This window comes from Spermophilus citellus (assembly GCF_964194105.1).
Source record: "Spermophilus citellus genome assembly, chromosome: 2".
Lineage (NCBI taxonomy): Eukaryota > Metazoa > Chordata > Mammalia > Rodentia > Sciuridae > Spermophilus > Spermophilus citellus.
In genome coordinates, this window is record NC_138183.1 from 228500778 (window position 1) to 228522604 (window position 21827).

The 21827-nt window shown below is 48.8% G+C and overlaps 1 protein-coding gene across 2 annotated transcripts in view; it reads left to right on the plus strand.

Moving 5' to 3' along the window:
- Nucleotides 1-21827, plus strand: part of PRR5L (proline rich 5 like) — a 77161-nt gene that overhangs the window by 17781 nt on the left and 37553 nt on the right. For both annotated transcript variants that reach the window (XM_081282185.1, XM_081282186.1), the window contains exons 2-4: nt 1664-1950; nt 3319-3399; nt 13240-13288. In XM_081282185.1, coding sequence (XP_081138311.1) covers nt 1787-1950; nt 3319-3399; nt 13240-13288 — 294 coding nt within the window. In that variant the 5' untranslated portion in view covers nt 1664-1786. The remainder of the gene's footprint in view (nt 1-1663; nt 1951-3318; nt 3400-13239; nt 13289-21827) is intronic.

Genomic DNA, 21827 nt, shown 5'->3' on the forward strand with positions numbered 1-21827 from the left:
AGACAATCAGAGAAAATGGTACACAAGACTCCTGTCCTTCAAGAAAAAAGTTAAAAGGCTAGAGCAGCCATGCCTCTTTTGGCCCTTGCTAGGATAGGTGCTTTGTCACTGTGTCCACTGTGTACAGACGGCCACTAGTACCTCTCTGCCCTTCCAGTTGTCTCACCCTGGGGCCTGCTCCAGCCGCCTAGCTCCTCTGCCAACCCCAGTGTCTTGTTTGATTTGGACCTGGCCATGTCTGTTCTCTTTCTTCAAAGGCTACGGATGGGGCTGAAAAACTGTCTCCCCCTGCCAACCTGAAGCTTGACACTGTCGGCTGGATCCCGCTTTCATCATTAGTTTCTGGAGCATCCTCAGAGTTAGCTGATGAGAAGGGCGGCTGACACTTCGGGGCTAAGCCGACTACCTTAAGAGAAAAGCAACTACAGATAGAACCTCACAGTGTCTGCTTTTGTCTTTCACTCAGATTCTTTCAAGTCATGCACTCAGACTTTGGATTCATTAAACAATGATGTGGAAATTATAGATCTGAAAGTGCCAAGGAGAGGAAGATAGGTCTGGAGGAAATGGCCAGCCCTTGAGGCCCTTGGGTCTGCTGGGCATGACACCTGATCTCATTTCATCTCTCCCCCGAGTCCTGGGAGGTTGGCACTGTCAACGCCTGCGGACTTTAGATTCTGTGTGTCCAAAGTCACACAACTTGGGAGCGGCCAAGTTAAGATTTGAACCCAGGGTCATTCCCTCTAACCACAAAACCATAAAATCTCTCCTGGGCTGCTACAGGGAAACAGTATTCTGGGACCCAGCCCTGCAGAACAAGTTGGATTTAGATAAGCAAAGAGCAAAAGAAAGACAATTCTGGGCCGGGGATGGGGGTGGGGGGTGGCGATAGATAAGATCTAGAGCCAGGAAGCAGGAGTAAGTGTGGAACAATTCCTGGTGGTGTAAGCTCATGGGGCAGGCACGTGGTCTCAGGGCCATCCTTGTATCTCCCAATGCCCGAGCGAGTTCCTGGTACATATGGGGGCTCAATAAATCTTTATTGCAGAAGGAGCACACAGATAGATATATGTGGATATCTTTTCCTCGGACCATGAGTAGAGGCAGGAACTAGGTCTTAGAGACCTTTGGATGCTTACCGTGTTTAATCAAGAGTAAGCACTTGGTAGCTCTATCCTGATGAGGAGACGGGTGTGAAGGAGGAGGCCCTGGTTCTTTGGGAAATACTGAACAATACCTGTAGACGACAGGACATGTCAAGGAAGGTTTCCCGTGCTGGGACGTGAGCCCTTGTGTTCTCCTGAAGGCCTTGTCTTCAAAGCCATCACTTAGTGCATGACACTGTGGGGTCTGCAGAAACCTGGGTGGTGCTCAGAGTGATCCACATGCGTGGGAACCAGAGTCAGGCACAGCAAGGGGTTTTCACGGGACTGCTCTTATGGGCCCTGGGATCACTGCTTTCCCACCCTGGGGTGACCACATGGTTATCACCAAAATAAATAAATAAATAAAGGCTGTAAAAACTTGTGAATGGGAACAAGAGGCAAATAGAGGCTCTTTCTGTTTTCGGGAGAGTTTGGCTGGACAGTCCCGGCCAGTGTCCTGTGAGATGTGGTCTCCTCTGCCCCAGGAGTTCTGGATAAAGGCTGCCCTCTGTTTCCAGGTGTTGGCTGAGTCTGTGGTGTTAAGGAAGACCGAGGGCCGGAGGCAGCCCTGGCAGAAGCCCTTCTGTGGGCAGCTGGAACGCTCTGGTCCTACAGGTGAAGCTGACCCGTCACCAGGACTTATGACCCGTGGCCTCACTCCCATCCTGCCCCTCGAGTTCCACAAGATGGGCTCCTTCCGCAGGCCAAGACCGCGCTTCATGAGCTCCCCGGTGCTCAGCGACCTGCCCCGGTTCCAAGCTGCCCGGCAGGCCCTGCAGCTGAGCTCCAACTCGGCCTGGAACAGGTAAAGAGCGCAGGGGTGGGCCGGAGGGCTGCCGTGGCCAGGCCAGCACCAGGGGACCTCTGGGGACTGTCTGAGTTTCTGCTGCTTCTGGGATCTCTGCTCTGGAAGGTGGTGGTGATGGATGGGGCAAATGACAAAGAGGGCGAGCTTCCTGACGTCCCACGCATCTGTGAGCTTGCTCTGTTTGAGGTGATAAAGTAGACTCCCGCGAGCCCTGGCCTGTCAGAGTCGGTTGACCAGCCAGGACAGTTGGATTGGAATTTACAGTTACTGTCCACATCCCTCAGTCACACCTAGACGGAGTCATATGTGTCAACCTGCTACCCATTGGTGGAGATTGGACATGTGTCTGTGAAAAGCTGAGTGATGGCATGAGACAAAGGTTGTCATACCTATGAGCCACAGGTGCTCAGGAGAGGGGACACCGAGAGCTTTTGGCAGGTGCCCAGCTGACCTTGCACACCAAGCAGGGTTCACCAGTACTGTCTTATGCTTCTGTGGGCTGCTTGGTATCCACACCTATGCAGATACTCTTTGGAGAAATTAAATGCATTGGTCTTTCAGCACATTACTAAAGTCACATAGTTTGGGTCTGTGTGGAGTTTTTTAATGAGTGGACACAGGAAGCTCAGCTCCACGGATAGGGGTAAAGTGGGGGCTCAGAAATGCTTTGGTGCCAAGTGGTCCCCTGTGCTTTAAAACAGGCCCAGATCTCCTGGCACAAACGAGATTATAATCAGCTCCTGGGCTGTTAGAGTAGGCTATGGTCCCTGAGAATGTGGCCTCAAGCCCTAACTGTGGCCCTTAAGGACCAGACTCTAGTGCCTGTACACCTCGAGGGGACAATAACAGGCAAGAAGGCTAGCACACAGGAAATTCTCCCCAAGAAAGACAGGGAACCTTCGTTTCACATTAACCTCAGGCCGCCAAACTGCCCTGGGGAGACAGTGGTCCCCTAGCTGAAAGCACCCCGGCTCGGGACAGCTCCTGCAGGCAGCAGGTGCCACTTTGGACTCTCCCAGGCCTAGTGTTGCTGTCCACAGTTTCCTGAGTACAGACCCCACTGCCTGCCCTTTACCCTTTGCTGCTCACCAGCAGGGCTCTCAGTGGGGTGAGGAAGGAAGACCCACATGACCTGCAAGAAGGTGAGGGCCACTCTTGAGTCCCTTGGGCTTCAGCCATCCTTTCTCCCCAAGGACCCTGAGAAGGACCCTGAGAAGGAAGTGATGGATTCCAGAGAGAGAAGGCTTAGCCATGTTAGTGCCATGGGCTCCCTGGCCCTGCCACCTGCCTTCAGCTCCCAGCCGCTTGTGGAAATGGCCCCAGGAAACAGATTGTCTAACCAGGAGTTGTCTCTGTTTCTTGCAGTGTCCAGACAGCCGTGATCAACGTTTTCAAAGGGGGCGGCTTGCAAAGCAACGAGCTGTATGTCCTGAATGAAAACATCAGGTATGTGGTGGACACACCCAGGCCTTGTGGACCTGAGCTGGGACCTTCGCTTATGTTTTTTGTTTTGTTTTATTTCCTGTTTGGTTCTCGTTGTTTTTTCTCTCAGCTATTTCTTTCTCCCATGGCCGTCGAGTTCTGAGACCCTTATCTGTCTAGACTTATGATCCAGAGAAAGTTCACGCATCTAGTGTGTTTTGTGGGGCTGGGGTTAGAGGTTGGTAGATGGTAGCTGTGATTTATTCTGCAAACACTTACTGTGCTCTGCTGAGCCCTTAGGCACCGTAGTAGCCCATGTGACTTGGTGGTTGGAACCAGACTGCTCGGAATTTATTGCCATTCCTCCTTTCCATAAGGAAGTCACCAGCAAACATTTGGGTGCCCCACTGATGGCCAGGTACTATAGAGCAAAGACAGATGTGAACCCTGCTTTCCTGAACTTTCTGTTCAGTTGGGGAGATAATCATTAGTGTCAACTAATCACACATGTAAAATGTAAACGTGTAACAATGAAAGCTGCTTCAACACAGCTGATGTGATCTTGCCAGGGAGGCCAGGGATGGTGGAGGTGATGCTTATGCTGTGATCTGAGGGTCAGCGGCAGTTCACTAGGAAAACAGGGTTCCAGGTGGTGGATGCCACAGGTGCAAAGGTCCTGTGGTTGCAGTGAGCAAGGAACTGAAAGAGGGCCCATGTGCAGAAAGCACCAGAAGTTGTGTAGTGTGGTTGGGTTTGTGTCTTGAAGTGGGGGCAGAAAATCAGGTGGGGCTCATCAGACTCTGCTAAAGATAGAAGGTTGAACCAGTTGGTCTTTATTTTATATCATTTTATTTTTGAGATGGGGCTCTCTCTATGTTGCCCAGGCTGGCCTTGAACTCATGATCCTGCCACTTCAGCTCTCAGGTAGCTGGGATTACAGGCGTGTGACATTGCGCCTGGCTTCCAGCCCATCTTTTAATGCCCTGGTGTACATTTCCCTCTGGGTATGTTAAGCCTAGAACGTCAAGGGTAATGACCCAACCCCGGAGTGGGCACAACAACAGACAGGCTACTGTGGGGGCCCTGATTCCATTTAGTTCAGGCCTGTGTTGAGGTCAGTGGTGTGTTTGAAGAGCTCTCCTCTCACTAAAACCTTTGCAGCTCATCAGTAAACAGAGTTGTTTTACATTTCCATCCATGTGCTTGAATTTCACGTCATAATTACATAAATGTGAAAAGAGACAGAGGAAAGAGAATCCAGCCCAAGGCCTCATTTTACTGGGGAGGAAACTGAGGCCTAAGAAGGTAAGTGACAGGGGCAGAGCTGGTCACCAACCCCTGTTGCAAGAGCTCATTTTACTCCAAGGACTGAGAGTCTGGCCTTTCCTAAGGTTCTTCAGCTCCCAATAGAAGTATAAATAAATAAAACAGCGACTTAGGAATGTGCTAATTGTTCCTCACTTTGGGAGACTGATCCTGAAATTGTACTTAAAAGCTCTATTTATGAGCAGCAAGGAAAAGTCCAGGCCACACCAGATTTCGCCAGCCCTGGGATCTCTTGAGGTGCCAAGCATGTTTTGTAAATGGGTGGAGCTGGTCTGGGTGCATGGAGCGGGGTCCTGCCCTTGGTCCAGAGGGGATTCTCCTGTGGGAACCTAGATCCAGTGATGTTTCATCTTATTTCTCAAGAAGAACCGGAAATTGAGATTTTTATGTGAAATTTCCTGACTTTCAAGTGTTCATAAATAGTCCAAATTTCTCCAAACATTGATGCAGGCCAAACAAAATACATCTGTGGGCTGAGTGTGGCCAACAAGCTACCCGTTGCATAAGGTGCCAGGGGCGGCTTTGCTGGTGGGGGTGCTGCGTCCCAGACAGCTCTAGACACCAGCACATCCAGCCCTTTGTTATCAGTGGTTTGCAGACAAGAAGATCGTGGATGACAGAAATGAAATAGCTTGTCCAGGGTCACACAGCTGTAGAGCTGGGGTCTGGCTTCGAGGTGGGGCCTCCAGTTAACCGGGGGTGGCTGAACTTTGACACAGGGACCTCGCTCTTCCTAAACTGGCACCTTTGCTGCTGACTGATGTGACCAGGAAGAGTTAGAAAAGCATGGAAAGATCCATGCTAACCGGTTCTAGTGAGGACCTCTGCACATAGGTGGTTAGGGGTGCCTTCCCTTTTTGATTGGTTGATGGTGTGGAAGGAAGGGTGATTGATTCTGTTACTGAGTGACTTAATGAATGTCTGTGACATGTGCTGCCAGGTCCTTGGCTGTGATCTGGGGTAGCCATTGAGGCAGGTGGTTCTTGCTCTGAGAGCTTACGGCAGTGAGGGAGGGCAACTGAGCAGGCAGTCACGTCTGATATTTGAAATGGGGTGGCAGCAGAATCTGGAGTGCAGAGGTGTGCAGAGGTTGGGCACATGCTTAGATTTAGGGGGAAATGATCCCTCAGTTGAAATCTGAAGGATGAGCAGATAGGAATCAGGGGGAAGGGCAGCTGAGGATAGAACCGTCATGCTACCTCTATCTCCGTGCCCTCGACTCCCTAGAAGGGCTTTTTCTCTGCAGAAATAAAAGCTCAGAGGTGAGGTTTCCGGGAAGTCAGAGATGAGTTACCTACAGCTGGCCTGAGGCAGGAAACACACATTTTCCTTTCCTCTCCAGCCACCCTGCTTCTGTTCTTGGGGACGGAGAGGTGGCATGAAGGAAACCCCAGAGATTTTCAAGGAAAGAGGAGGTTCCAGGAATTTTGCTTGATCTCTGACAGGGCTGAGGTGGAACTTCCTCCTCCTGACTCAGCTGGCTGCCGGAACCCCAAAGGGAAATCCACCCCAGGTTTTTCCATGTCTCTCTTAGGGTCTGTCTACTGGGGTGGGAGCCATGGCTGGGGAGGAGCTGGGGGAAGATGAGAAGGGCTGGCAGAGGACACCAGCTAATGTGAGGCACGGTGGAGCCATGAGGTCATGGTCATGGCAGACACTTGGCCTGGGCTGCCAGCCCAGCTCTTCTGGGTGCTTGATGTGTATAACTCTGTAGGACTCCCCACAGCCCCACGGGAGATATTTATGGAGGAGAAGGTGCGGCCCATGGAAGTGGAATGGCTCACTGGGAGACATCTGGCCTGGGCTGGGACTGGAACCTGAACTTTCTGGTCGTGAGCAGGCTTGAGGAGGAACACAGGGCTCGCCTTGTGAGCACCCGGGCATGAGTTCCCAACAGACCTTGAGGGGAGTGGAGGCATCTTCTTCAGAGGACCCCAAGTGGGCAGGAGTTAAGATGCGGTCTTCTACAGGGTTTTATTCTGATAGGCTCTGCCTGCTGTGGTTGAGAAATAGACCTGCCTTGGAAGGGAAGAAGGGTAACCGGAAGAGGGAAGTGGCAACCGGAAACCTATGGGGCCAGCCCAAGTGGGGCATGGCCTACATGTTTAGAAATCTGGACACCCCCAAAACTCCAGGTTTCTGGCCTCTCTGGAAAAGTTCAGATCTGGCCACACTGGCTTGGACCTGACCGTGGACCCCAGGCCTGGCTGCTGGCGCTAGAGGGGTTTTCACCGTTTATACACCACTTCCCCACACTCACCTTCCTGGCCTGCCCCTAACGTTCAGGGAGGCCTCCATTTGAACACTGAGCACTGTTCTCCTCATTTGCAAAGCGAGAGTCAACTCCAACCTGGGAGGCTCTTGGAGAATTCAGGATATTTTGTGCAAACTGCCCAGCACAGCATGAGCCAGAGAGCTAGGAGCTCAGTACACTCCCACTTGAGGCTTTGTCCCCGTTTCCCACTGTCCCTACTGGGGTACAGACAGCAAAGAGCTGGGGCAGCTAGTGTCACACCTGAGTCACCAGCTCCATGGTCTGCAAGGCAGTGGGCCAAGGGAGTAAAGGCGTATTTTCAAGTGTCACTGCCTAAGAGATGCTGCCTCCCTGAACCCCGTGCTGTTGCTGAAGTGAGGTGGGGCATCTTCAGAGTGGAGCCATCAGGTGGGTTGGGCACCACGGGGCTGCCATGTTGGGCACAGGGTCGCAGGGACCCCCTGCTGTTCCTAGATTTATTTTTGTTTGTTTGTTTTTGAGGTGGTCTGAGTGGATCCCATAAAGGAGCCGTACTTGGAGGGGCCTGGGACACCCCTACTTGTTAACAGACAGATACATTGATATAGCCGTCAATACTGCTGTCCCTCCGCATCCTGGACGACCATCCACACTGCCTCATCCTCTTAACCTTACCTGCCAGGAGGAGCACAGCCAGTGGAGAGATTTGCTGCCTTGGATCTTCCCTAGTGTGCAAGGGGGATTGCATCCGGTGCTTGAGGTGGTTTCTAAGTCCTCTCTGTCCCCGCCCAGCTCAGCCTGTGTCCCTGCACATTTCCACCCTCCGGAATCCAACGTGGGTCGGGCCTCCTTGACCTTCGAGCCCACAGGCATGGAGCCTGAGTCGTCAAGATGGCAAGGAGTGAAATGATGTTTCCGTATAAATAACAGGAAATCCCATCAACTGGGGTGGCGACGTGGCTGGTCAGTCTGGGGGCAGCAGTGGTGAGATAATAGAGGCCAGTGAGTCATTACCCCTTTTTTCCCTCGTGTGGCTCCTTTTCACTTCTGACTGAACTTCAGGCCGTTTCCCTTTTTGGTTGGGTCCCATCCCATGAGTCTCAGTTCCCTAGCTTCCTTCTCCTTCTAGCTCAGTGGCTTGTGGTAGGGCTGGTGTTAGCAGAATTCTGTTTTCAAATGAAACTAGGTCTGGAAGTTCAACATGTCGTTTCACCGACCGCAGGGAGCAGCCTGGGCCAAGGGGTTGCTCTCATGTCAGCCCCAACCCCAGCAACCCTTTTCTCCAGCGCTGTCTCCAGTGTTCCACCTTTGAACCCTTTGGTCAGGATGGTCTGGCCCTGATAGACTTCCTCCTTTATGATTTTCCCCAGCGTCCTTAATCCCAAGCTCAGAAAATGCTGGTCTGGCTGTACTGGGAAGAAAATGCTGAGGAGCTGGAGGAGGGTGGAGTCCTTAGGGATGTGGGCTTTGGAGTCCAGCAGACCCGGGTAGAACGCCGGGGCCCATGCTCACTGAACCTTGCTATGTGCCAGGTGCTGTTCTAGGAACTTTGTGGGATGTAACTCATTTGGCCCTTGCGGTGATCCTGTGGAGTAAGTTCCCTTATTATCCCCACATTCTGACTGAGGAAATGGAGGTGGGAAGGAGAAAAATGTTTGCTCAGGTTATTGCTCACAACAGCTATGAAGCAGCTATGGAGGTTCAGACCCAGGTAAGCTGCCTCCAGGCTTCTGGCACTCAGCGAGATGCTGGGGTCAGTGTCCTTGCATATTGAAAGCAGAGGTATCACTGTGGTTCAGGCTAAATGTAGAAACACACGTTATTGACCTTGGTGCCTGGCGCCTAGCAAGTGCTCAGTAAGCTTGAACTGGAAAAAAAGTCAGGCTCCACCCTAGGAGGAATCTGTTTCTTATGCCTCATTATTTTATTTTACTTTTTATTTTTGGTAAGTAATTGCTTTTCTGCTCACAGGGAAGAAACCCTAGGAAAGAATGGAAAAAGTAGATGGGAGGCAGCTGAATTCTAGGCCTCTGAGCCTCACGGGAACCTAGGTGCTCAGAAATGGGAATCAGAATTTTCATTTTTTTTTCACATCTGGGGAACTATAAACCATGTTCTTTTAAATTTGTCTTTCTCCTGCTTTTCTCTTCTTTCTTGTGCTTTTCAAATTAAGTGGGCAAACTCAGTGTGCCAGATTACGGTGCAGGAAAAGTATCCCTCTGTGATTCGGGTCTGTGTGTCTCTGATGCCTTGATACTTTTTGCTCTCGACTTCTGAGGATAATCATTGATAAGATGAACCTCCTGTGCCCTGGGGAGGAGAAAGTCATTGAGTTCTGTCTCGTCCTTGTCTCCTTGAATCAAACTCCATGTCTAACCCATAGCAGGTTTCCAAAGAATTAACTAGTGGGGTTTCTGCTCTCAGTTTTCTTTCCTTTTTTTCTGGTGAGGGGGAGAGTGTCTGTTTCGTGGGGAAGTGTCTGCCAAGTTCCACTGGAGATGGCATCATCAAGACAGAGGTGTGAGGACCCCTTCCTCTCAGTTCAGCTGAGGCAAGGGTAGGTTGTCCAAACTTGGTTTCCTTGTACACCAAGTACAAGCAGAATGGATTAGATGGGGAGTGTGGAAGTGGCCCTGGCCCCTCTTTCCTCACCTCCTCCTGTTCTCTGTCACCTTAGGACAAAGGTTCTCAGGTGACCAGCCTGGATGGGCAGGTTCCCAGGGCTTTCTGAATTCTCTGTCACCCTGACCCCAGCCTACTTCCTGATGTGCCCTGCTGGGGACTCCCTCCTACCATTCCTTCTCAGGCTTTAGGCCACCCATGGTGACCTTGGCAGTGGTTATTGTTCATTTTAGAATCTTTGGGACTTGTTTTTGAATAGGACTCTATTCATGTGGTTCCAACCGTTAAACCTCTAACAAGGTACACAGTGGATAATCTCTCACCCGCTTCCCAGAAGCCCAGTTCCCATAACCTCCTCCTCAAAGATAAGTATTGTAACAGTAGCTGATAATTCCAGAGTTTCTTCCTGCCCTTGTAAGGAGTTCATCTGGAAACACAGCTGACAACATGGGTCCCTATATATGAGGTCCCCAGCCTGGACTTGGGGTCTGATGGGGTGGGATATCTGTTGGCCAGCATCTCCCTCTAACTTCAGGAAATACCGTTTGCTAAAGTGTTGCCTTGTTTAAATTTCAGTGACAGCTTCAACCTTCTCCAATTCCTTGCCTGGGGGCACTGAGAGGACACATGATCCAGTGCTTTTATATGTGATTTTTAAAAACACATGTGTTTTTTGTGTTAAAAAAAATCAAAGTGTCATCTATTTTGGTTTGAAGGGCCTACTGGAAACCAAATTATACAGCTCATCCAGACTCAAACAGCAGGTTGTCAGAGCAGAATTAACCAATGAATTTCCAGGTATTATGTAAATAAAAATACGTATTCCTGTTTTTATCCTCTCTTTCCACAAGGCCCCTTGGTGTACACACTATTCTACATCTTATTGTCTTTATGCTTAATATAACTTACATATTTTCATATTGTTGCTTACAGTACTTCTTGGTTTTTTTTTTAACAATTTCAAAGAATTGCAAAGAATGTGTGTATGGATGAACCATGATTTTTAAATTAGCTCTTTACTTGATTCCTATTTGGCTGCAGTGAAAACTGTACATATATGCAGTGATCCTGCCTCATAACCTGCTCAGACAGAAGATAGGGTTTTGTAAGGGACAGAGAAACAGGGCATATTGATTTGCCACCCAGGAAAGTAAAGTCTTGACATAGGTTCTCAGATGGGTCTTTTCTGCTCAGATAACTCTATCCATCACTCTGAAGAGGGTCTTGAACTCAGGGTTGGTTATTAGGATGAGCATGTGGTTCTACTGTAGTCCACTACATTTCAAGTGTCTAAAGCAGGTTCCCACCTCTGTGTCTGGCTCTGGAGTAGTAAAGAAGTAATTGTCACAGTATCCGGATGGTAGAGAAGTTCTCTTCCCATTCCACTGTGTTCTTGTCCACCATCCCTTCGCCCCTGGGACGGCTGATTCTAGCTCCAGGGCCCTTTGATTAAGTCTGTCTTGGCAGTTGTATCAAATCCATTCTTGACTTCTTTCCTGAATCAGCTGATCTGACCTACAGCTTGGCCTTCCTGTCGTGCTCTGTGGCTTGCTGCAGCCCTGGCAATCGTGAGTGGGTGCTGCACTCACACCCCCCATAGGGGGGAGCTTCTTCGCTCTCCCTGGAGGGAGCCAGGGAGGCTGCTGGGGATCTTCAACTGGGTGGCATCACACACTCCTTGAGTACCACTGTACATGTCCCAGGACAGCTGTCACTTATGAAGCCATGTCCAGCTCCAAGTCACAATCATCATGCCAGCCAAGATCCTGCCGCCCTGTTGCTCCAAGAAGTGCCCTCATTCTGGATCTTGAAGGTCTCTCCTTCTCCTTGACCGCCTTCTCTTTCCGTCTTCCCCACAGCATCAGGGGCACAGTGCTTTCTGAGCCCAGGTTCCAGGACCCCAGTTCCACAGTGTGCCCTTAGCATGGTGAGCGCCCAAGCCAACCTTGTAAATGTCCATGGCAAGGGGCCATTACCAGGAGTTGTTTTTCTACTTTTTCATGAGCTTGGCTTCTTTGTGGTTTTGAGACTTCCCAGTAGCCACCATGGCTTTGTTAGGAGGTGTTTCTCTCTCCTGTGGTCAGAAGCAGACTCCTTATCTCTTCTTCCTCCCTCTATGTGGGGCTGTTTCCTGTCCTGGCCTCAGCCTGGAAGACCAGCAGGGATCCACCTGCTCTTAGTGCAGTGACTTTGGATGAAGATTTCCCCATCCCTGACCAGATCCGGGAGAACCCCTGGGGTGTGTCAAGAGGGTAGCTCTCTAGGGACCTGCCATTAACTTGAATCTCAAAATGTTCCATCTACCATGGGACATATTTTCTGCTGAGGCAAAAGGAAGATATTTTTCTTGTTCAACACGTTTTGTATCCTTGCGGGGCTCACTCTTAAATTTTTAGATCATGAGTGTTTCTCTCTTTTCTCAGTATTCTTTTGCTTATTTTCTGCACCTAACAACGTCTGGCTGTAACAACCTCCCGTTCAGCCTTCAGTGGCATGTGCCAGCATGTTTGGGGGAGCTAGTTCATACTCAGAGTTGTCAGAAGTTTGAGCATTTGCTCTTCAAGACCCAGAGCTGGTGGGGTGAGCAAAGGAAATCATTTGAAGTCGTGATGATCTTATTCCCACAAGAACACATTGGACCTTGGGAACCAGTTATTCTTGTTTTTAGCTGCTTCATCTTCTCTGGATTGATGTGTCGACACAACAGTAGGGATGGTCCCTTTATTTGTCATAGGGAAATGAGATCGGATGCCAAACTCCCAATTTTTTATTTTCATTTTTTAGCACTTAAGACTTTGGAAATACCTTGTGAGTATATTTATTGAAATGCTATTTATCTCTACCCCTCTCCACACACCCATGAATAGAAACATAGAAACTCCACGGGGGTCTTGTCTGTCTTGTTTACCTTTGTACTCCTGGTGCCATGATGTTATGTGGCAAATACAGGACAGCGCAGTAAATGTCTCGCCTGGGTCAATAGAATCTCTCTGTTCTTTCCTTTGTGGTCCGTTTTAAAAACAGCCTCAGACCCTCTGTGATCAGTGGTGAGACTGCCCGAACCATGGTGCCCAGTTGAATGTCAAGTCTGGGCATCTCTGATGGATTTGGAGGAGAGACAGATGGGGTTATGGGAAAAGATGTTGCAGAAAGTCTGGGCTCCAGTTTTGGCTCTGCCCCTATTTGGGGCACGTCTGTGAGGCCCAATTTCTTTATGGGTACAGGAGGAATAATAATTACACCCTCCCACATATACACCAAATCCTCAGTTGAAGAATGTGTGAAAAGCGCTTCTTACACTATGAAGGGCTCTATAAACGTGGAAGGTTGCAAAATGCTGTGTCTGTCTTCTTGCTTTTTTCTTTTTTCTTTTTTTCATCAAAGTCGGGTGTCCTGGCCTGCCCCAGCCGGCTCTATTAGAATTGGGATTTCCTGCAGCCGCCCTCTGCTGAGGGTCACCCTTACAGAGCAAACTAAGGAGCAAATCTCCTTCTAGGATTTCACAGCTGTGATGACCTTGGGAGTGGAGGGCATTACTAGGACCCAGGAAAGTACCCTCCCTGCTCAGGCTGGGCCTCAGCCCTTATGCCACTGGTGAGCACATTGTCATGGCCCTGCATTGAGAACTGGTCACTATGAGCTGTGTCACCGAGGCCTGCTTGACCGTGTTTCTCTCTCCCCAGGCGCCTGCTGAAGAGTGAACTTGGGTCGTTTATTACAGACTATTTCCAGGTAAGCTGGGTGCGTCGGAGAATCCATCACTGTCACACATGTGGGGCCATGTAGCTGACGGGCCATGTTCTATACACCTGGGTGTTCTTCAACACCCACACCCACATATACACCGCGCCATGCAGGGCTGCTGCTGCGAGGGCACCAGGTGACCCCTGCAGGTAATGGAGACTCCAGCGACCCCCCTGCAGTTTTGCTCTGGCTATTTGGTCCCAGAACTCCTTTATGCTCTTAGAAATTGCTGCTTATTCAGGTTATATCTGTCAATCTTTACCATACTAGAAATTAAGCCCAAGAAGCTTTAAAAAATATGTCTTAATTCATTGAAACTGATTACATTGTCATATAAATATCACTTTTATGAAAAATAGCTTTTTCAGAATTAAAAAATAGTGAGAGGATGGACACCGTCTTCTGTGTTGGGAAATCTCAGTGCTATCTGGCTTCCTGGAAGATGGATGGATTCTCCTGTCTGCTTCCTGTCTGTTGGGATAGCGCAGGTCACGTGGTCTCTGGGAAACTCCACTGTGCATGTAGGGAGACGCAAAGGTAGCTAATAGCTGTGACCATGTGGGTCCCTTGAAAGGGTCTAGAGGAGCCCCCCAGGGTCCCCAACCACTCCCTGAGAATCCCTGCTCTCAGGGTATCCCCTCCCACTCCTGTGGGTGACAGCTAGTTGGGTGTAAGAGCACGTGCCCTTTAGCCAGCCATTTCCTGTCACAGGCTCCTGGGCTGCTCTGTTGAAGGCAGGATTGGATTAGACGTCAATTTTCCCTCCTGCCTACACACTCTTGTGGGGCTAATGAGTTCAAGGTTCCAGATCCACTTAGAGGATCATTTTTAATCCACAGACACAAGCTGCTTTCATGAATAACCCGAGGCAAGTATGTGGGGGACGGTGGGCGGAGACGATGAACAACGGTGACTGAGTGGGTGACACTTTAGTGAAGTTGGAGTCCCCACCTCTCACTGTGTGCTGAGTGGGCTGGAAAAGCTGCTTTATCTCTCTGTGCCCCAGTTTCCTCATCTGTGAAACAGGAATAAAATACAGCTTACCTTATAAGGTTACTGTATGGTTTGCATGCAATAACACACTTGAAGCGCTGGGCACCTAGCATGTCAGGAGCTGAAGCTAGTGATCAAGATTATGGACCTTTGAGGCAGACTACATGAGTTCAGAGCCCAGCATAATTGTTCACTAGCTGTGTGGCCCTGAGCAGATTGCTTCACCTCTCTGTGTTTTAGTTTCCTTTTCTGTAAAAAAAGGGGTAATAGGACCTAACCTTATAGGATTGTGATAAAGACTAAAGATAAGTTATTTATAAAGTGCTTAGTTACTGCCAAAAAGCAGGAGAGAGAGTAATCATGTTTATTATATGAGTCCTGTGTGTGTGTGTGTGTGTGTATGTGTGTGTGTGTGTGTGTGTGTGTTTTGTACCAGGGATTGAACTCAGGGGCACTTAACTACTGAGCCACATCCCCAATCCTTTTTTAAAATATTTTATTTAGAGACAGAGTCTTGTTGAGTTACTTAGGACCTCACTAAATTGCCGAGGCTGGCTTTGAACTCGTGATCCTCCTGCCTCAATCTCCAAAGCTGTTGGGATTATGGGAGTGTGCCACCGTGTCCAGGTTAACGCCTTCTTTTTAGTGGAAAAATAAGAGCACTGCTTAAGGTTCTTGGTTTCAGGTGGGTTCCAAGTGGAGCATACTTTTTAAGACAGTTTAAAGACATTTCAAATTTTAAAAAACAGTGCAGTCTCCATTATATTATTTTTCTTTCCAAGATTCAGGAAGCTTAAACTTTTATGTACGCTTCAAAAGAATGACAAATATCAGCCAAAACATGCCTCCTCTAAATGGAGACAAAGCAGGACCCAACAGAAGCCTGGAATTTGATGGGGTCAGACTCCTGTGCAGGGGGAGAGAAGCATGAAGAGGAAGAACCAGACAGAGAATCAGTTGCAGATGTGAATCATTTTTGCCCTTGACCCGAAGGTCAGCCTTGGGCTCACTGCCTGCTGCCTCTGTGGATTGACTTCTCGTCCAGTTACAGAGAGTGGTTTTTCATAGTCTTGGAGGGGCCCTCTGGGCTGGGCTGCCTTCCTCCTTGACCTTTGAAGGAGACAGGTTTGGTGTGGTTTCAATCAGGTTTTAAATGTCAGCGTCTCTTGGGGGCTACCCTAGGTCGTGTGGGGAGGGATGTTTGGGTGGGGACTTTATCTGGGAAGCCCTGAGGTTTTGGGGGGCGGTTAATACTGCTTACAAAGCATGTCAGGCATTGAAAAACTAATAACCACTTGTGACTTCCTATCAGGGGCTTAATCAGAGAGGCTGCTTGGCGAATATCTACGGAATCTCTTTCTGGGTGTGGGAGTTGGGGGCTGGGTTTAGTAGGGTTATTTTTTAAAAAAAATATTATTTTGGGTACCAGGAATTGAACGTAGGGGCACTCAACCACTGAGCCACATCCTCAACCCTATGTTTTATATTTTATTTAGAGACAGGGTCTCACTGAATTGCTTAGTGCTTTGCTTTTGCTGAGGCTGGCTTTGAACTCACGATCCTCCTGTCTCCGCCTCCCAAGCCTCTAGGATTAGGTGTGCACCATCGTACTCAGCATGGTTTTTGTAATTTTGAATCTGGGGTTTTTCTTATTTAAGGAAAGAAGGCTCTTGAAGACATGGTTTTTCAAAATGTGGGTGCAGAACCTTTGGTTGCTTTTTAAATATTTGGTTCCCCACTTTCTGTAGAGTGCATAATAGATTCTTAGAAGAGCAGGGAGGGGCTGTTTACCAGAGATACCCAAAATGATTACAGGTGATACAATACACAGTGGCACTGGATAATGTTAGAGCTTGTGTTTCAAAAGTATTCCCATTTTTAAATTTTCCTTTAGCCCTTATGATTGTCCCGGAGATTCTTGGGCCATGTCATGTGTCTTGTGCCCTTCTCTGGGACTCGGCAACCTCCTGTGTTTAAGGAGGGAGTAGGAGCAGGCCTCAAATGTGGTGCCTGTGCTAGGGACATGGTCTAGTTAGGATTTTGTAACATTATTTGTTTGCATTAAGTTGATCATTGAATGATACTGTGCTTATGGTAAATGATGTGACTACAGTTTCCTTTTTAAACACACTGACATTTTAAAAATGGCTTGGTGGTGCCCACCTGAAATCCCAGCTTTGTAGGAGCCTGAGGCAGGAGGATTCCAAGTTTGAGGTCAGCCTGGGCAACTTAATGAGACCCTGTCTCAAAATAAAATAAAAAGGGCTGGGGAAGTAGCTTAGAGATAGAATGTTCCTGGGTTCCATCCCCGGTAACAACACACACACACACATACACCCATGCACCCACATACAAAGTGACTGGATTTAAGAAAAACAGTATGCAAAGAATAATAGGGTAAGTGGCCCCAACTATGGCCCCATCTGCGAAAGTGGTTCAAGAGAGTTGGGTAAGAGCCCAGTGCCAGGTGCTACTTGAAAAGGAGCTGTTTCAAAGCCATTCCCATTTCAGGAGAAATCTCCATGTGAGGAGGGCAATCCAGGCTCGTAAGGGCAAGCTGGCCTTTAGCTACCATTGAGAGTGTCAGGAAGGAAAGCTAATAAGGGCTCGGGGGAAAAAACTCCCCAGCAAGAGGACGAGAGGAAGGTGTAGGGCAGAGGAGCAGCACAGCCCAGGGTGGGCAGGGGAGTCCCCCCAACTCAGCAGAGCCCAGGGTGGGCAGGGAAGTCACCCCAACTGTGGATATGGCTTCGTGGGAAAGTGAAGGGTGGGTGCTGGGCTCCTCAGTGCCGATGGGCGCCCCCCAGGCACATGCATTCGGCAGTGAGGTCTGTCCCCTCCTGGGACCCGCCTTCCAGCTCAGCTCACCACCTGCAGAGCCACAGAGAGGCTCTGAGCATTTTCATTTTACAGTTTTAAAGAAAGATTCATAGAAAGAATATCCGAGTGTGAAGAATAATGAAAATGACCCGAGGTGAGGGCACGGGAAGCAGGTAAAAAAATGGTATTTATCTTGGATCTGCACACAGAGAAGTCAGGCTGTTTGATCCGCAGAAGCCTGGAAAGATTTCCACGAGACACTGGCTGGAAAAATCTCTGACATTTCCAGTATCGATTTTTTCTTTCCCTTCTGTCTGTTTCGAATTGTGCCCGGAAGGAAAATTAAGGCTTCCAAGTGGAACTCTATATCCTAGCACCAGCTCCGGAGGATAATTGGTCCCTTATAACTTTTGAAACTGATGATGTGAAACATTCTGCATTATTATTATTTTTTTTTAATTTCCTAGCTGGGTACCTTGGTGCTTCAGGCATGAGGGGTGGGCCTGGGCGACACAGAACACTGTCTGCCATCAGCAGGCTGCGTTGTTTGTTAAAGGCCTCTCTTCTGCCCCAGAAAGTTCCATCCCTTTTGTTGAAACTAGAGTTTTGTTGGTACAGAAACTTGTGTAGAGCCTGAGTGAGCTAGTTCTAGGAAGAGGGGAAATTTAGTCACCCATTTGCCAGTAGGTCATAGGTGCCATGTAGTGTGTGGTATATATGTGTGTGTGTGTGTGTGTGTGTGTGTGCCTATGTGTGCATATATAACACATACACAAACATATAGTATTTTTTTCAATTTGCTTCTCACATCTGCAAGAGTCCCAGGAAGCCAATTTCCCCTAGCTCATCATCACCAAAGAATATTAAGGACATATGGCACCTGGCATGGAGCTAAAGGAGGAGACCCCTAGGAAGTTAAAATTGGAGACAGCACAGGGGTAAAGATGCATCTTTATGGGTAGGTAACGCACAGCACAGCCTGAATTGAAGAGCAGGTTGGGTGGCAAAGATGTAAAAACAGGTCCAGCATAACCCTCTCTACAAAGCCTCCCTGTTCACGGAGGAGGAAGCAAGCAGTACAGGCAGGATCTAATCAGGGAGCTAGAAATACTGAATTCTACCTCAGAGGACACAGCCGCCTCCGATGGCTGTGACTCAGGGCCTACATTGAGACACTCTGGCGGAGGGGAGAGCCTGTGGTTGTTGGTGGCCAGGTGGAGGGGTGAGACGGGCGGGAGAGGCTGCTCAAAGACATGGTGCTACCTGGAGGAGGAGGTGTTGGAGCACAGCTGCGACCCACTGGCCTACTGGAACCTCAAGCGGTCATCCTGGCCTGGGCTGTCCACTTTGGCCGTCAGATTTTTTGGCCCTCAGAAGTTATCATCCCTTCAGAAAAGCTGTTCAGCACGCCCACGGAGAATGGCAGCTTTGGCCAGCCCCGGCTCATGATGGAGCATTTTGAAAAACTTATCTTTTTGAAAGTGAATCTTCCCTTGATCTACTTTCAGTATTGAACTCACTCTCGGCAGTGCTGGCTGGCTGTCGTACCAGGGCTGTGACCTGCCCAACAGGGCCATCTGGGACACCAGGCCAGCATCTGGGGCCACCTGCCGGCTTGCACCGAAACATCACACGTGCCTTACTCCTGTCGGGCCAGGTCACAGCATGTTGGGGAGCCCACTGGAAGCAGCCTGTCTCGTTGGTTATGAAGTGGGGTGATTAGGTTTTAATTAATGACTGCAATGTTTTTTAAAAGTTAGAGGTCAGAAATGAGTTTTCCTTGAATGGAGACAAGATGTAAACAGTTTTATCCTGTAGGCTTTTTGTTCAATTGTGTGAAAACCATGAACCAGGTACTGTTTTTTAGTTAAATATTGCTTTAATTGCAACAAAACAGCTCTTGTGGCTGTGAAATGAAACCTGTAAATAGGAGGTGGAGCCTAAGCCATCCTGATGGGGCAGGCTCTTAAATGTGTTGAGGAGTGGAGAGAACATTCTGGAAGCTGTTTATCCAGAGACAAAGTGTTTGAAAACAAAATTGTACTTGGGTGAGTCATGGAGTGTGCAGTTGCAGTAACGTGGTCACGGACATGTTCCATTTCAGGGTTCCATTTCAGGTCTTTGCATTCAGAGTTGCACAGTCCGTTCATTCACTCAGAGGTCCCCAACTGTCTGTCCTGACTCCTTGAGATCGGAGTCCTGTGTGTGTCTATGCTGAGGATTCAGCCAGTGCAGAGTGTGGCAGTTGACCTCGTCTGGCGCCTCTGACCGAGTGTCCCTGAGCAGTGGAGCTCTGTGTGCGCTGACCCAGGTGCTGGGACCACAGCCGGGCCCTGGAGGCTGTAGTGACCAACGGGGGCATCTGGCAGGCTACAGCCGTGAGACTAGCCTTAGGCATTTAGATTTTTCTTTTTTTATAATAAGGGAAGATTCAACCATCACTAGGGTATTTTAGAATCCCGAGGACATCAGAGTGAAATTATTAGTTGTCAGATTCTTTTAAGTGTTTGCTTTAACATCTGAAAAAGGTTCCTGTTCTACGTCATTTCAGACCATTAGGTTTTGTGGGTGAGGCTACTCGCTCCTCTGCCATGGCCCCCTAGGAAACTGTCTTTCTATTAATACTGTAACTACGCTCGCTCACTCTCAATTTGAGTAGACTTTGCTTTAGTGTATTTACAAATGATGGTTTTAGTTTCTAAAATCAAACTTTTTATTCGCAGTTAAAAAAAAAAAAAAAACAGGTCCAGCATAAGGGGACATTCCTTGTAGGGACACAGATAGGACTCAGGGCACATGGGGTGGAGAGCGGACAGAGTGGCCAAAGTAATTTCCGGGGGCTGGGGATGTGGCTCAAGCGGTAGCGGTAGCGCACTCGCCTGGCATGCGTGCGGCCCGGGTTCGATCCTCAGCACCACATACCAACAAAGATGTTGTGTCCGCCGAGAACTAAAAAATAAATAAATATTAAAAAATTCTCTCTCTCTCTCTCTCTCTCTCTCTCTTAAAAAAAAAAAAAAGTAATTTCCGAACACAAGTTGAACAAGGGAGAAAAATGTTGGCTCTTCTTTGATCAACTTGGGAAGGCTTCTCTAATAAGCAGGATTCCCCCAGTGGATAAAAGAGGTCATTTGGTGGACTCAAGGAGTGAAGGGAATTCCACATTTGCTCTGCTTTGGAGGTAGAATTGGGGCCCATATACAATGGGGCTGTGGATACACAGAGCTGGGCTCCAACGAGAGGACGGGGATGGGTGAGCCTTGTGTTCTATTTGGGTGGGAAGGTCATGAAGGTTGCATTGTGGATTTGGACAGTACTTGGAACCGTCAAGGTCTGGTGGAGGCTGTAAACTTTGAGGTGGCCCAGATAGTTCCTGTTGGCCGCTGGAGGGAGGAAATGGGATTGAGCTCACCAGGGCTGAGAGGGAGCTTACCCTGCTTGCTGGTGGCCCCCCATCCCCTAGAGGCTGCCCACCAGCCAGCAGTCACTTAGAGGTGGCTTCACTGTGCTTAGTCTGCTCAGCAGTGACTTGAATTTTGAGCAATTATTTGCAATTTTTATTGCGATTTTCTCATACTTAATGAAGCTAAGTGGGAAAATGGGTCTTGAAATGGACAGCCACGGCCTTAACATGTTTGAGACAAAGGTGAAAATCAATAGGCACGCCGAAATGTCAAATCTTCTGCCTCACTGCGTTGAGGTTATCGCACATTCAATTGTGAGAGAAAGGAGTGTATAGGTATGAAACGCTGAGATGTCATCCAGAGATGGGCTCCGGAGACAGGTGATTAGGGAGTTTACCGTGCTCTGTGGAAGGGACTTCCCCTATATCACGTGAGTGTGTTCTTCCATATGAGGATGTATTTCAGAAACCCATTATATATGAAATTGGCTGATTTATTGTACACCATGCAAGGAATGGCAAGATCCAGGTCTAGGGCATCAAGGGGGAGGGAGGCCTAGAAGGTGCGGGGGGAGATGTTGCAAATCTAGTACTGAAAAGAAGAGTAAACCTGCATGAGGAGCAAAGGCTGCCCTGGGAACCTTTGTTCACTCTGGAAAGCCTTTTCTCTGAAGTTCTTTCAGAGCTGCAGGGAGGAGAAAATCATAGCAGTGTTGTCTGCCGGTGTTTTCAAGTACTCCTGTGCCAGGTGTTGTGCTGAGACAACAGTTCTCAAAGTGTGGTCCCTGGACCAGCAGCTGCAGCATCACCTGTGAACGTGTGAAAAAGCAGAATCTCAGGCCCTCCCTCAGACCACCTGAATGAGGAATGCAGGGTTGGGACCCAGCATTGTGGGCTTTCATGAGCGTCCGGAATCCTGGTGCATCTTGAGTATGACAACCCATTTGACAATCCTTTATCCCTCCTGACAACCCAGGACGGAGAGATCCTGTTATTATATATATCCCCTTCTTATAGACGCTTACTAAGGCTCAAGGAGGAGGGGGAGGTTCTTTGAGCTCATAGTCAATTACAGAGCAAAGATCCAACCCAGGTCATCTGACCACAGGAGAAAAGCCTCTTTCTTGGATTAGAACATAAAATGTAAAAATGCCCTCCAGGCATCCCTTGAGAAAAGACCCAGGGGGAGGAGGCTCAGGGATTTGGCTTGTTTGTTTTGAGTGTCTAGCAAATCAGATATGGTCTGTTTTCCTGATTCCTGATAAAAAATAATTTTTAGAAGCCCCACTTCTCCCTTTCATGGTGGCTAAA